Source organism: Vitis riparia, chromosome 19, assembly GCF_004353265.1.
Source record: "Vitis riparia cultivar Riparia Gloire de Montpellier isolate 1030 chromosome 19, EGFV_Vit.rip_1.0, whole genome shotgun sequence".
Taxonomy (NCBI): Eukaryota; Viridiplantae; Streptophyta; class Magnoliopsida; order Vitales; family Vitaceae; genus Vitis; species Vitis riparia.
In genome coordinates this window covers 10504559-10519226 of record NC_048449.1, presented here as the reverse complement: position 1 = coordinate 10519226, position 14668 = coordinate 10504559, and the positions used below count along the sequence as shown (strand labels likewise).

General features: G+C 34.2%; 2 protein-coding genes across 2 annotated transcripts; both read left to right on the top strand.

Annotated features, from left to right (window-relative positions):
* Positions 1–7266: 7266 nt before the first annotated feature.
* On the top strand, positions 7267–8168 carry LOC117909371 (heavy metal-associated isoprenylated plant protein 47-like). Its single transcript, XM_034823390.1, has 3 exons — positions 7267–7462; positions 7600–7678; positions 7810–8168. Exons 1-3 carry the CDS (start codon positions 7457–7459, stop codon positions 8052–8054), a joined length of 330 nt encoding a protein of 109 aa, XP_034679281.1. The 5' UTR covers positions 7267–7456; the 3' UTR covers positions 8055–8168.
* A 4977-nt stretch (positions 8169–13145) lies between these two features.
* Positions 13146–14061, top strand: LOC117909370 (heavy metal-associated isoprenylated plant protein 47-like). The gene is made up of 3 exons (XM_034823389.1): positions 13146–13318; positions 13456–13534; positions 13666–14061. Exons 1-3 carry the CDS (start codon positions 13313–13315, stop codon positions 13941–13943), a joined length of 363 nt encoding a protein of 120 aa, XP_034679280.1. The 5' UTR covers positions 13146–13312; the 3' UTR covers positions 13944–14061.
* Positions 14062–14668: the final 607 nt, after the last annotated feature.

The following is a 14668-nucleotide window of genomic DNA, read 5'->3' as shown; positions in this document are numbered from 1 at the left end:
ATAAAAATATAAAAAAATCAAATATAATTAAAATTAATTATATATATATATATATATATATATATATATATATATATATATATATATATATAAATTAAATTAAAATTTGCTTAAAGAATCATATAAGAATAATGTATTAATATTACCTCGGAAGGAGATTGATAATTTAAGTAATTGCTTAAAATAATAATTATATTGATGTATTAGTCTAAATTGATAATTTTGTTTTATTTATGCACCCTATCTATAGATCTTACCTCTAAAGGTCATATTGATTATAGTTGACTTCAAGTATATTTCAAGACCAATTGTGGACCCCGCATTTCGGCTCATGCGTTTCCCACTCGATGGTGAGCTCGATTTTAATTTGAAAAATGGTTTTTTTTTTATTAAGAAAATGACTTGGAGTCGCCACTTATTTTTTATTTATTTTTGAAAGGGTAAACAAAATAAGAAAGAAAACCCTAAGTGCGACTCCTTATTTTGGAAAAGGTGATCTACGAAAAACTGAATCGGACTCGGGGGTCAGGTTACTTATCGGGAAGGTACGGTAAAAGACCATAGCACCCCTCTAAGTCCCTAAAGTCGGGTCTCTACTAATAAAATGAAGCTGACGTGGCAATCAATAGGAAATCAATGGGTACTCAAATCGATTAAACGCATATGGGAATCAAAGCACGCAATAGAGAATGACCAGAATGGGAGTAGATGCGTACCTGGGCCACGAACGAGCAATGCGCTATCATAAAAATGGGGTTAGTGCACAATATAGAGCACGAAACATATCACATGCATCATCAAATGGAAATTAAAATTGTTCGAAGGAAAACAGGATTTTTGAAATTCATTTGAGAATTGAAGTCTTGGAGGTTATTTTGAAAATTGGAGTGTTAAAGATTATTTGAAAATTGGATTCTTAGGAAGTAGATGTAAGAATGAGAATTTTAGAAATTAAATTTGAAAGAAATTGGGATTTCGATGAATTATTTGAAAGTTCGGGATTTTTAAGGAAAACTAAGTTATGAAAATTGGGGCTTTGGGAATTAAATTTAAAAGATTATAGCTTCAATAATTAAAATGGAATTTGCCAAAGAAAATGAGAAATGAACTTTAGGGAATTAAACTGCAAGGATGTAGGTTTTGAAAGTTGAATTTGTAATAATAATAATAATAAGGAATGAAATTTAGGAAATTGAACTGCGAGAGTATAGATTTTTATTAATAATAATTATAATAATAACGATGATGATAATAATAATAATAATAATAATAGTAATAATAAATGAACTTCAGGAAATTGAATTGCTAGAATATAGATTTTTAATAATAATAAGAAATGAACTTTAGAAAATTAAATTGCGATGATACAAATTTTTAATAATAACAATAATAATAACGATAATAATAATATTAAGAAATTGAACTGAGAGAGAGTATAGATTTTTAATAATAATAATAATAATAATAATAACAACAACAATAAATGATCATAATAATATGGATAAACAAAAGGGATTGAAAGAGCTTTGGAATTAGAAGGGCTTAGGGTGATAACAATAATGACAATAATAATAATAATAATAATAACAATAACAATAAGGTTTTGAGATAATAATAATAATAATAATGACAACAAGATTTTGCAAGTTGAATTAATAATAATAATAAGAATAATATTTTAAAAGTTGAATTAATAATAATATTTTAAAAGTTGAATTAATAATAATAATAAGAGTAATATTTTAAAAGTTGAATTAATAATAATAATAATAATAATATTTTAAAAGTTGAATTAATAATAATAATAAGAGTAATATTTTAAAAGTTGAATTAATAATAATGATAATAATAATATTTTGAAAGTTGAATTAATAACAATAATAAGAGTAATATTTTTAAAAGTTGAATTAATAATAATGATAATAATAATATTTTTAAAAGTTGAATTAATAACAATAATAAGAGTAATATTTTAAAAGTTGAATTAATAATAATAATAATCATAATAATGATAATAATGATAAGATTTTGAAATAATAATAATAATAATAAGGTTTTGAAACGGCGTTGGGTTCCATCTCTATCATAAGCCTAACCCATAAGCCCAAACCCATGTCCTTTCATTAAAAGAAGCCTTGGGCTCATCTCCATCAAGCCCATGTCCATTCATTAAAAGAAGCCTTGGGCTCCATCTCCATCAAGCCCACGTCCATTCATTAAAAGAAACCTTGGGCTCATCTCCATCAAGCCCGTGTCCATTCATTAAAAGAAACCTTGGGCTCCATCTCCATCAAGCCCAAGTCCATTCATTAAAAGAAGCCCATGTCCATAAGCTCATTAAATTAAAAGAAGCCCAGCCCACCTCCATCTCCATCATTCATTAAATTAAAAAGGGAGCCCAGGTCCATAAGCCCAAACGACCCAAGCCTGCCTTCAATCTCCAGCAAAGCTGGTTTTTCACTTGGGTGTCGTCTTCAGCCAAGGAGCCTCCACCACCGGCGACGCGATGGAGAGGGATGCGACGGCGACGATGGCGGAGTTGACAACATTTTGGGTAAGGGCGTTAGTGGCAATCAGGATGATGGTGCAAATGGTGGACTCGGTGCTTGGAGAGAAATAATGGGAAATAAAGGTGTAAAGAGAGAAAATAAATATCATGAATAATGGGCTTGGCCGGCAAGGTGGGATAATAGATGTGGTGGTGTGATCAGACAAAATGGGTTAGAGGAGTTTAGTGGGTATGAAGACAAGGATCATGAATGGTGGGATGAGGAGCAAAAGCTAGTGAGAGAATATGGGTATAGGAGGGGTGGACTGGTTTGCATGCATTTTTCCAGCAACCTTTGGGCTTGGCAGCTGCTTTAGGTTTAGGCTCGGAAGCTTTGGGCTTAAAATTCTGGCACAAGCATAACAAGCTCCAAACCGAAGAGTAAACTAACAATAACTGATTGGAAGGATGAAACTAAATTCACAATCACACAACATGCATCATTACAAAGCAGAAACCAGAGACTAATAAAAAAAAAAAAAAAGTTGTATCAATATTAATCTTCTAATGGAATAATAAACAACTTACAAGCTGTTTGGGAAGCAAGATATCCTCTCCTTCCCATGCGACCTCCCGGTGCCTTCCTAGCTGCTCTGTTTTTCTTTTCTTTTCTCCAAAAAAACTATATCCCCCACTCTAGTCTCCTGCCCCCTTTGTTTGTATCTTCCTCAGCAAGCCATCCTCGGCTCCACTGCTCCCCTCGTAAGCAAGGATGGGCTCTCTGACCACTAGCACGGCCGGTATCTCTGCCCCTCTCCATCTGTACGTCTCATGCAAACGACATCCAAACTCTGTTGGGGTCCCCTACCCCTCCAACAAGATAATGAAAATTCCCAAAAAAAAAACCAACCCCCCGGGTCCTCACCACTAAAGGGGGTCTACACCGATATATTTACTTTTATTAGCATTATTATAAATAACTTTGAGCAAATACTTTTATAACTATTTAAATAATGTTAAATGTAATACAATTTTATTTTATTAATTTTTTGAGTTTATTTAATTGTATATATTTTTCTGATGATTTACATAATTTTTTTTATAATTTTTTGAATTTTCTAATTAGCTTATTTTACGTATCGTCAGATACCAAACCGATACGCCTCGGGACCCTCCGAGTCAATGACCGATACCGTGACTTTGAACCATGCTCTCACCTCTCTTCTTGTTTTCCCTCTCAGCTATCTCCAGGAAACTAGTCTGCTTCTTCCCTCTCTAACCTCTAGCTTGTCCTTCCAGAAAGAATCTCCCCTCCCCGTCTGGCTCTCTTGCGGCCAAGAAAGAAACTCACCCTCAAAATTTCTCCAGAGCAACACGTCCCAAAACGCACCTATCTCCTCCTCGTCTCAACTTGCCCCTCAAGAAAGAATCTTCTGCCGAAAATATGTCCTGCCCAGCACCCGTCTCCAAACGCACCTCCTCCTCTCTGCCAGAATATCCTCTCTCTCCTCCATTCCTCCTCTGCAGCAACGAAAACACCACCTCCCAAATAACGGCCTACAGGTTTTTTCCAGAATCTCTTTTACAGGTGTCCAATTCTGATTGGTCCCTTAACTCCACTACCTGATTCCCTACCAGCCACCAAGGAGGCGCGACATGTGGCTTGCTGAGAGCCCTCCACAAAGAATGGGCTGCAGAAAATAAAATGAAAACGAGCCCATATGGGGGTCTACACATAATCTTAACATGACTGTCATCTTATTAATGCTTAATGTTTAATAAAAATAAAATATTAAATAAATAAATAACTTAATATTTATATATGTATATAAAATTAAGTTAAATTAATTTCTATTTAGATTTAAGTAAAAAAAAAAAAAAAAAAAAAAAAAAAAAAAAAAACAGTGCTTTCTAGTAGGCTCTGTAGTAAAGCACAACATTTGGAGGTTCATATGTTGATTGGTTCTCTGTTGCCATACCTCAGTCGAAATGCAGCTGTGCTCCGTTGTGCTCTACATGAAAATGCGCATCTAGAGATTTAAGAAATTACTAGTAAGATGTGAAACTCTTTTGGAGACATCAAAAGGTTTGCTAAGGTTTTTGTTGGTTCTTGAAAATATTAAAGGAATTAAGAAAAAAATATTAAAGGAAATGATTTTTTCATCTTTTATTATCAAATTAAAAATAGAAAAAAAGATTAAATAAAACTAAAATTAGTTAAATTTATATATTTTCAAAATATTTTTTTATGTGGGAAAATTAAAATAAATGAAATGAATTTAAAATAATATATAAAAATAATTTATCAACTTTAAATCTATTTTTTATTTTACTTATTGTTTTCTTCTTTATTTTCTTTTCCTTAAATTTTCCGAAAATAAAAAAGGAATCCGCTCTACAAATGTAGAAGATGGATTGCAGAAATATGCAAAAGATTTTGGTAGTTAAAGAAGTTCAATTAATTTAGGTTCTAGTAAGTTTGATTTTCTTGATAAAAGTCATTGGCCATTGAGTTTTCATGAATTGCAAGCTGGCGCTGAAAATCAAGAACATACCAATAATTGGCTTAAAAATTCCTTGCACATGCTGCATGCTGGATTAATATTTGACTTGGTCTATAGACCGCAGCGTTGACATGGTTAAATTCAATTCATCTAATCTCAGTAGTTATTATTGTATAGATCTGGTTGTATTCAAAGTCAAACAGAAGAATTTTGCCCTGAACCTCTCATATTTAGGAAGTCAGTCTCTTCCCCTTCTTCATCATTGCCAATTGAGTTGATAGAGATTCAGTCAGAGACTCAAAAAGGCTGCCTTGTGTTCGCCTAGTGAAAAACATGAAGGTGAGCCTTTTGATCTGGAACTCCATTGATGCTTTTTGTTTATTGTGTAGCTTAAGCTGTTCTAGCTGGATCCAAAAAGAAGCATATGAAATTATAGCTATAACAGATTTGGATATGTTCCTTGCATGATGGTGCAGCAGAGGATAATTGTCAAAGTGCAAATGAGAATAGGCAATAATATATATATATATATATATATATATATATATATATATATATATATATTTATGTGAAAAACCCTACACAAAAAAACATTATAGGAAGAGGAGAAGATGATCCACTATGTTAAAAATTGGTACAAGAGGGGAGATTTTAGGGTGACTATGATAAAAGCATAATTATCATAACCTTAAGACTATATATCATCACACATATACACATGTATATACTGCAAGGGCAAGCCCCTACATAGGCCCGACCCCTTTGCTACCACCACAAACCTCCCAAAAAGTCTCATAATTTTAGTTTCATCATATATATAGCACCGCGAGCTTTTCAAGTCAGACGAAAAAGAATCTAAGTCACAAAACTATAACCATTTGTTTGTCTCATATTTCTACATTATTGTTTGCAATTATTTGTTAATATTTTCAAATTTAATGTTGATGTTCTTCATACATATCAAGACCGATTCCATTTCATCATCCCTAATTCTGAATCATCTTAAAGTTCTAAGACTATTCTCTACTTTTCCTTTCTTTGTCAAAAATAAGAATCTTTTAACTACTAAAATTAAATAGTAAATTTGCGTCATGTAGAGCCTGTTTGGTCGTGTGGTTTAAAAATAATTTTCAATTTTTAAAAACAAAAAACTGTTTTAAAAAATTTAACACTACTTGGTTGTTGTTCTCTAGAAACAATTTTTAAAAACAAAGTGAAATAGAAAAAAAATTTAGAAAACAAGTAGGAGTTGTTTTCATCGGTTTTTAAAAACATAAGTCGATCCGTTTTTTCTAGAAGCACCTCACCTTAAGTGTCTTTTAACAACTCCATCAACCCACCCATTAGTATTTCTAAAAGCATATATTAAACTAATTAAAATCATGAAAAGAAGAGTAGCCTTGTCAACATACAACTAATAAAAGAGAAGATTGATATGATGCTTGTTTTTTTAGTTTAATACCGAATACAATTTGCTTTCAGAATGTTTTAAATGTTTGTTTTTAATTTTTCTTTTACTTATTACTTATTTTTTAAAAAAAAAAAAATTGACTGAAGAAAAAATGTAAAACTTGGTTATCTTTGGGTTTTGAAAGTATCAAAGAAATTAAGAAAAAAAAAATTAAAGTAAAATGATTTTCTCATATTTTGTTTTATTATGAAAAGTAGGAAAGAAGATCGAATATAATTAAAATTAGTTAAAAATTTATATATTTTCAAATTATTTATTCTTTATATAGAAAAATTAAAATAAATTAAATAAGTTTTGAGTAACATATAAAAATAATTTATTAACTTTAAATTTATTTTTTATTTTCTTTCATTTTTTTCTTTTTTATTTATTTATTTATTTATTTTCTTTCTCTTGCATTTTTCTCTTAAATTTTCTATAAATCAAACATAGCCCGAGACAATTTGCTGCATAAGTGTACAATATGATTTGCAGAAATATACAATTGTTAAAGAAATTCAATGAAGAGTACGTTTGGTATTTTGATTTTAGAAAATATTTTCAACATTTCTAAGATTTAAATGATAAAAAATTTTAAGTGTTAAAAAACTTTAAAAAAGTCACCGAGTCTAATTTTGCTTCTTGTAAGTTTGATTTTCTTGATAAAAGTCACTGGTGGGCATTGAATTTTCATGAATTGCAAGCTGGCGGGGACTAAATTAATCAGGTAAGAACATACCACAAAACAGCCTTGAAAATTACTTGCACATGCTGGATGAATATTGACTTTGTCTAAAGAACTGCAGTGTTGAGATGGTCAGATTCACTGTCTAAATCTCAAAAGTTATTATGAATAGATCTGGCTGTATTCGAAGTTAAACAGAAGAAGTTTGCCCTGAAACTCTCATATATAAGAGGAAGTCAGTCTTCCCCTTCTGCATCATTGCCAATTAAGTTCACAGAGATTCAGTCAGAGATTCAAAAAGGTTGCCTTGTGTTCGCCTAGTACAAAACATGAAGGTGAGCCTTTTGATCTGGAACTCCATTGATGCTTTTTGTTTATTGTGTAGCTTAATCTGTTCTAGCTGGATCCAAAAAGAAGCATATGAAACTATAGCTATAACAGATTTGGATATGTTCCTTGTGTGATGGTGTAGCAAAAGATAATTGTGAGAGTGCAAATGAACTGTGACAAATGCAGAACCAAAGCCATGAAGATTGCTGCAGTTGAAGAAGGTATGATACACATTTCAACACTATTTTTCTTTCCACAAGAAGTTCACAGAAAGTATAAAGCCTTGTTATTTCAAATCATTTATTCATAGTCCCAGTCGATCCATTTTTGGGCTTTTGTGATTATGTAACAGGTGTGATCTCAGTGGCTATAGAAGGAGCTGAAAAGGATCGGGTTGTGGTGATTGGAGACGGAGTTGATTCAGCTAGCTTGACCTGCTGTCTGAGGAAGAAGCTTGGGTATGCGACTCTTGTAAGCGTGGAAGAAGTAAAGGAAAAGCCAAAGCCAAAGCCAGATCCGAAGACTTGTTGTCAAAGCCAACAGGTTTTTATTGCTAGCATGGGCTATGCAGATGAACCTAATTGCTCCATCATGTGAGGTTTAGCATGGATCATGCCCGGCCTATTAATAAGTTGTACCTTTCTTGTTCTTCAATTAGACCTTGTTTCTCTCTTTGGATGTTCCGAGTAACGGAGATTGCAATTCTCTTAACAAAGGTCTGACTTCATTAACAAAGCAAACTAGCAAATTAATTAGTCAGGCCAACATCATAAGTATCCTAAATCCATCTCCATTTATTAGACTGATGAACACCCAACATCAAATCATTATTAATTCTACACTATTCCATATGGGGTTGAATTGATTTTTGATAATGCTGTCTCATTTTTTCATTAAAAGGAAGGCTAGAACCTCCATCTAATTGCTAAGAGCTCCAAGACAACTGGTGATGCCTTTGTAGCAATATTCTGCATAAATGAGCTAGGTCTAACTACATCCGCAAATGGCCCTTTTTTTTGGGTAATTAACATTATAAATTGTATTAGTTCTGAGGCTCTATGTTAATCGATGGTGGTTAATTGCTAGATTTTCAACTTCACAATTTATAAAGGACAATAAACCAACAGTGATTTTTGGAAGACTAGCATCAAAGTCTGCGGATAGCCCAAGTGCACCAGTAGCCGCCTTCTGCCGCTCCATTAAGTAAATCTTAGGATATTCCGGATTCCCTCCAAAGTCAGCTACTAAGGGGCACAAGGATCAACCTGCAATATAATTAGGACACTGTTGGACAGAAGCACGTGCTTTCGTGGCGCACGATAAACAGTTGACTAGGTTAATACAGCATATTAGAAGGATCTCATTTGAATTCTTAAATGCAATTCCAAAGTTCTACAGTTTAAATACCGTGTGAAAAGAAGAAATTTTTAACTACAATTAATTAGGTCGTAGCTAGCAGCCATGTGCATGGAGTCTTTTAAACCCACGATAGTGTGATGGCAGCTTCTGGGAGAAAAGTCCATTCGTTTTTCAGTTTTGAAATTCAATACGAATCTGACTTTGCTGCAACGCAAGCACAGTGATACATGCAAGAAGTCGTCATCAGAAGCCACCCTGTCCCATGTGAGAATAAATAAATTTTTCGAAGGTACAGAAAACAAACACCATACATCGTACGGAATATCTCTGGGTCTGGTCCCAAAATTTGGAGAATTGTTCTGAAATAATAGCTCACAAAAAGGCAAGGATAAAGACTACTATACTCACTACTGGACTTTACAGTTGTACATAATAAAGAAGCCCACTAATGAACAACACAAGAAATTGCACCCAAAAATGCATGTAATCAAATAACCCAAAGAGGCAATTAAAAAAGATAAAAAAGAAAAAGAAAAAGAAAAAGAAACAAGGAAAAGGAAACCATCTTAGAAAGAAAAAAAAAAGACATGAAACAAACCCTACAACAAACAATTGTCATAAATAAATAAGTTTGATACAAATGAGGTATTTGATAAAACTTAATACTTACTACTTAATAATTTAAGTTGTTAACCTAAAACTTATTATTTAATTCTTATTTTAAGTATTAAGGTTGTTCAATAAAATTCACTTAAAACTTATTTTAAATCATCAAAGTAACATATTTATCCTAATAATTTAGAATTAAGACAAAAGAGATTGAGTAACAGTGGAAGTCGTGGAATAGCAAAGGAAATCATAGAGGTAATTAGGGTAAATGTGAGTAAAAATGTGAAATGAAGATGTAAACTTATTATTTAAAGTTATTTTTTATTTTAAGTCATACCATTAAGTTATTTTACCAAACATACTTAATTTATTTAATGATTTAAATTAAGTTATTAACTCACTTTAATTTATTAAGTTGATATACCAAACACTCTGTGGACCCCGCATTTCGGCTCATGCGTTTCCCACTCGATGGCGAAACTCACTTTTTGTTTGAAAAATTGATTTTATTTATTGTTTGAAAAATGACTTGGAGTCGCCACTTATTTTTGTTTTATTTTTAAAGGGTAAACAAAATAAGAAAGAAAAACCCTAAGTGTGACTCCTTATTTTGGAAAAGGCAGCCTGTGAAAAACCAGATCGGGTTCGAGAGTCAGGTTACTTATCGGGAAGGTACGGTAAAGACCGTAGCACCCCTTTAAGTCCCTAAAGTCGGGTCTCTACTAATAAAATGAAGCAATCATGACAATTGATGAGGGAATCAATGAATACTTAGAGTGATCATGCACATGTGAGAATCTAAACATGCATAGAGAATAATCAAAATGAGAATGAGTGCGTACTTGGACCTCCAGTGACAAATGCGCTATCATGAAGCAGGATCAGTGAACAATGAATATGTACATATACTTATACGCATGTCAAGGAACAGAATAAATCAAACACGCATGGCAAATAAATCAACCAAACGGTCAATCAGTCACAAAATCATATATGTGGGGCCCCCACCAAAGCCCGTTCGATTTTTGCATGAATTAATTCCGTAAATTCCATCACTCGGAATTACGGGAATTAATCTTTGCTTATTTTTAAAACATTTTAAAAGATCATGAAGGACTTGAAAATTGCTTACCGAATAGAAAGTGGAAGCAAATTTTATTAAAAAACGATTTTTTTGACTTTAAGATTACCAAAAATAATAAAAATAAAATAAGTAAAATAAATTAAAATAAAATGATAAATGAAATAATAAAAGTAAAATAATGAAAAGGTTAAAGAGTAAATGAAAACTACTTGAAAATCAGATTTTTGAAAATCAATTTTTGGAAGTAGAAATGGAGAAATTAGGAAATGAAATATCCATTTGCTTCAAGAATGGCTCACCAAAGGTGGCCATGCATCCCATGAGAGAAAGAGAGTGGGTCCCACGATCAGATTTTGCCTTCCTCACCATTTTGACAATTGGATGGCAACAACATCCCCTGTTACCTTTACAAGCCTTCCGCTCAAGTGCTGGCCAGTGTCCTTGTGCCATCCTCTCAAGAGCTTCAATAGCCAATTATCGACTTGCAGACCGCTCAATGTTATAATCGAATCTCTGTATCTTGTCCATGAGCAAACAACTCGTAAGATGCTGGACTCTAGCTCAGAGAACAGCGTTTTAATTTCCATGTTTGAATCCTTGAATTCTACTATGTCATCACTCAGCAAAGGTATCTCCTCGACCATCTTCAGCATTGCAAGTTGAAAAGGATTGAAACCAACATTTTCCTTCTCAGACACGAGATGCATGCTCATGTCGATCAACAATTCTTCTTCAAGCTTCGGAACGCAGCATCTGTGCCTGCGTGCGTGAGCAGTAGACTAAGGAATTCAGCTTCATCTTTCCAATCTACACCCATTCTATCAGATTATTCAATCTGTTCCGACTTCTCGGCGTCCAGATTAAGCATCCATTTATCATCTTATAATGAATCAAGCTGCAATGAACAGATTTCCTCTCCGGATCCCGATACCTTCAGCACAAATTCACTGCCCTTGGAGGATCATTACTCCACCAACAACAAAAACACATTAGAGTCTTGAAACATGACTCCTAGAGCACGCCCTCTACTGCGCTGAGGAACTTGAGAACCCCAGACCCATCGAGTCAATATTATCTCCCCATGCATCAGGTGCATCCTTCTCATGGCTGAATACTAGGAGCAGAGGAGAGTTTTGAGAAGCAAGTTCCTCGAGATTCCGGTGATGGCGGAGGCGCTTCGCCGCTGGCGGCTTCGAGGACAACTTTGCTTGCTTTGCAGCTGCCCGGGCGAATTCCAGTGAGTTTGGCAATGATTTCCATGTCAAGGACCACAAAGCCATGGGTCGGAGGTTGCAGAAGGATAAGCATGAAGGTTAGGAAGGATGGGTATGAAAAACTAGTGAGACAAGGTAGCAAACATAGAATGGGTTTAAGGGCATTAACATGAAATGGGTATATGGTGGGGTTTAGAGAGAGAATGCGAGATGATGAGTGCATGTGTGGATATGGGTGTGAGATGATGTAAATATGAAAGGGACGATAAGCTAAATACGTGAATGGAGGGGGTCCGAGAGAGAGTACAGTGATGGGTGTGAACAAACGAAGTGGTGATAGAATGAATGGGAATGCATGCATGTGGTTAGTATGGGACATGGGTAACAGCTACAGTCGTGGGTGTTGGATGGGTCGAGGTGGGTATGAAGCAATGGTTTGGCAGCCATGGATGCATATGGCACGGACCGGTGATATGGGGAGACCATGCATGCATGGGATTAAAGATGGAAGAGGATGAACATGGTGACATAATGAAGGGAAGGAAATGGGTTTACATGATGGAAAAGGATGCAGATGATGGATTAGTGACATGAGGGGAGAGAAAAGGTGGTGGGATAATGAGCATATGTATGGGGGTATAATGGGTCCATACATATGTGGCTCTGAAATCTTTCAAAAGAACACACTCCATCTCTCCTTTCAAATACACCATCATTGGGAGACAAGAAATCTTGCAATTCCATTTTTCTCATCATCACTTTTGAAAGGCTTGAATTGCAGCCACTCTAAGTGGAGTACCCAGCATCACCATGCTTTGTCCATGTTTCAATGTAAAGCTTTTGAATTATTTCTTCAACTAATATAATAATATATTAAATCTTTTCCTTTCAGAGGGTTAATCAAACGGGGCTTTGTGTTTTCTTTTTAATTAATAATAATTATATCACAAAATAATATAAAAAATTAAATAAAAATCATATCCCAATTGGCTCTTTTACTATCCAGGTTAACCCCAATCAACTTCAAATTATTGCTAATTAAAATAATATTGGATAATTAGACTTGGCCTCATGATTCAAGACATACCTTCGAGTGCTTTAATTATTTTGTGATTTTAACCTTCATGATTAAAATCACAAAATAATATAAAAAATTAAATAAAATCATATCCCAATTATTATATATATAAAAAATTACAGTGCTCTAATTTTGCTTCTTGTAAGTTTGATTTTCTTGATAAAAGTCACTGGTGGGCATTGAATTTTCATGAATTGCAAGCTGGCGGGGACTAAATTAATCAGGTAAGAACATACCACATAACAGCCTTGAAAATTACTTGCACATGCTGGATGAATATTGACTTGGTCTATAGAACTGCAGTGTTGAGATGGTCAGATTCACTGTCTAAATCTCAAAAGTTAGTATGAATAGATCTGGCTGTATTCGAAGTAAAACAGAAGAAGTTTGCCCTGAAACTCTCATATATAAGAGGAAGTCCGTCTTCCCCTTCTGCATCATTGCCCATTAAGTTCACAGAGATTCAGTCAGAGATTCAAAAAAGTTGCCTTGTGTTCGCCTAGTTCAAAACATGAAGGTGAGCCTTTTGATCTGGAACTCCATTGATGCTTTTTGTTTATTGTGTAGCTTAATCTGTTCTAACTGGATCCAAAAAGAAGCATATGAAATTATAGCTATAACAGATTTGGATATGTTCCTTGTGTGATGGTGTAGCAAAAGATAATTGTGAAAGTGCAAATGAACTGTGACAAATGCAGAACCAAAGCCATGAAGATTGCTGCAGTTGAAGAAGGTATGATACACATTTCAACACTATTTTTCTTTCCACAAGAAGTTCACAGAAAGTATAAAGCCTTGTTATTTCAAATCATTTATTCATAGTCCCAGTCGATCCATTTTTGGGCTTTTGTGATTATGTGACAGGTGTGATCTCTGTGGCTATAGAAGGAGCTGAAAAGGATCGGGTTGTGGTGATTGGAGACGGAGTTGATTCAGCTAGCTTGACCTGCTGTCTGAGGAAGAAGCTTGGGTATGCGACTCTTGTAAGCGTGGAAGAAGTAAAGGAAAAGGGCGGTGATGAAAAGCCAAAGCCAAAGCCAAAGCCAGATCCGAAGCCAGATCCGAAGAATTGTTGTCAAAGCCAACATGTTTTTATTGCTAGCATGGGCTATGCAGATGAACCTAATTGCTCCATCATGTGAGGTTTAGCATGGATCATGCCCGGCCTATTAATAAGTTGTACCTTTCTTGTTCTTCAATTAGACCTTGTTTCTCTCTTTGGATGTTCCGAGTAACGGAGATTGCAATTCTCTTAATAAAGGTCTGAATTCATTAAGAAAGCAAACTAGCAAATTAATTAGTCAGGCCAACATCATAAGTATCCTAAATCCATCTCCATTTATTAGACTGATGAACACCCAATATCAAATCATTATTAATTCTACACTATTCCATATGGGGTTGAATTGATTTTTGATAATGCTGTCTCATTTTTTCATTAAAAGGAAGGCTAGAACCTCCATCTTATTGCTAAGAGCTCCAACACAACTGTTGATGCCTTAGTTGCAATATTCTGCATAAATGAGCTAGGTCTAACTACATCCGCAAATGGCCCTTTTTTTTGGGTAATTAACATTATAAATTGTATTAGTTCTGAGGCTCTATGTTAATCGATGGTGGTTAATTGCTAGATTTTCAACTTCACAAATTATAAAGGACAATAAACTAACAGTGATTTTTGGAAGACTAGCATCAAAGTCTGCGGATAGCCCAAGTGCACAGTAGCCGCCTTCTACTGCTCCATGAAGTAAATCTTAGGATATTCCGGATTCCCTCCAAAGTCAGCTACTAAGGGGCACAAGGATCAACCTGCAATATAATTAGGACACTGTTGGACAGAAGCACGTGCAACGCAAGCACAGATATG

Bases quoted from the DNA above. Each gene is read 5' to 3' on its own strand.
- LOC117909370 (XM_034823389.1), top strand. The intron at 13,535-13,665 runs GTATGATACACA...ATTATGTGACAG, and splicing joins GATTGCTGCAGTTGAAGAAG to GTGTGATCTCTGTGGCTATA.
- LOC117909371 (XM_034823390.1), top strand. The intron at 7,679-7,809 runs GTATGATACACA...ATTATGTAACAG, and splicing joins GATTGCTGCAGTTGAAGAAG to GTGTGATCTCAGTGGCTATA.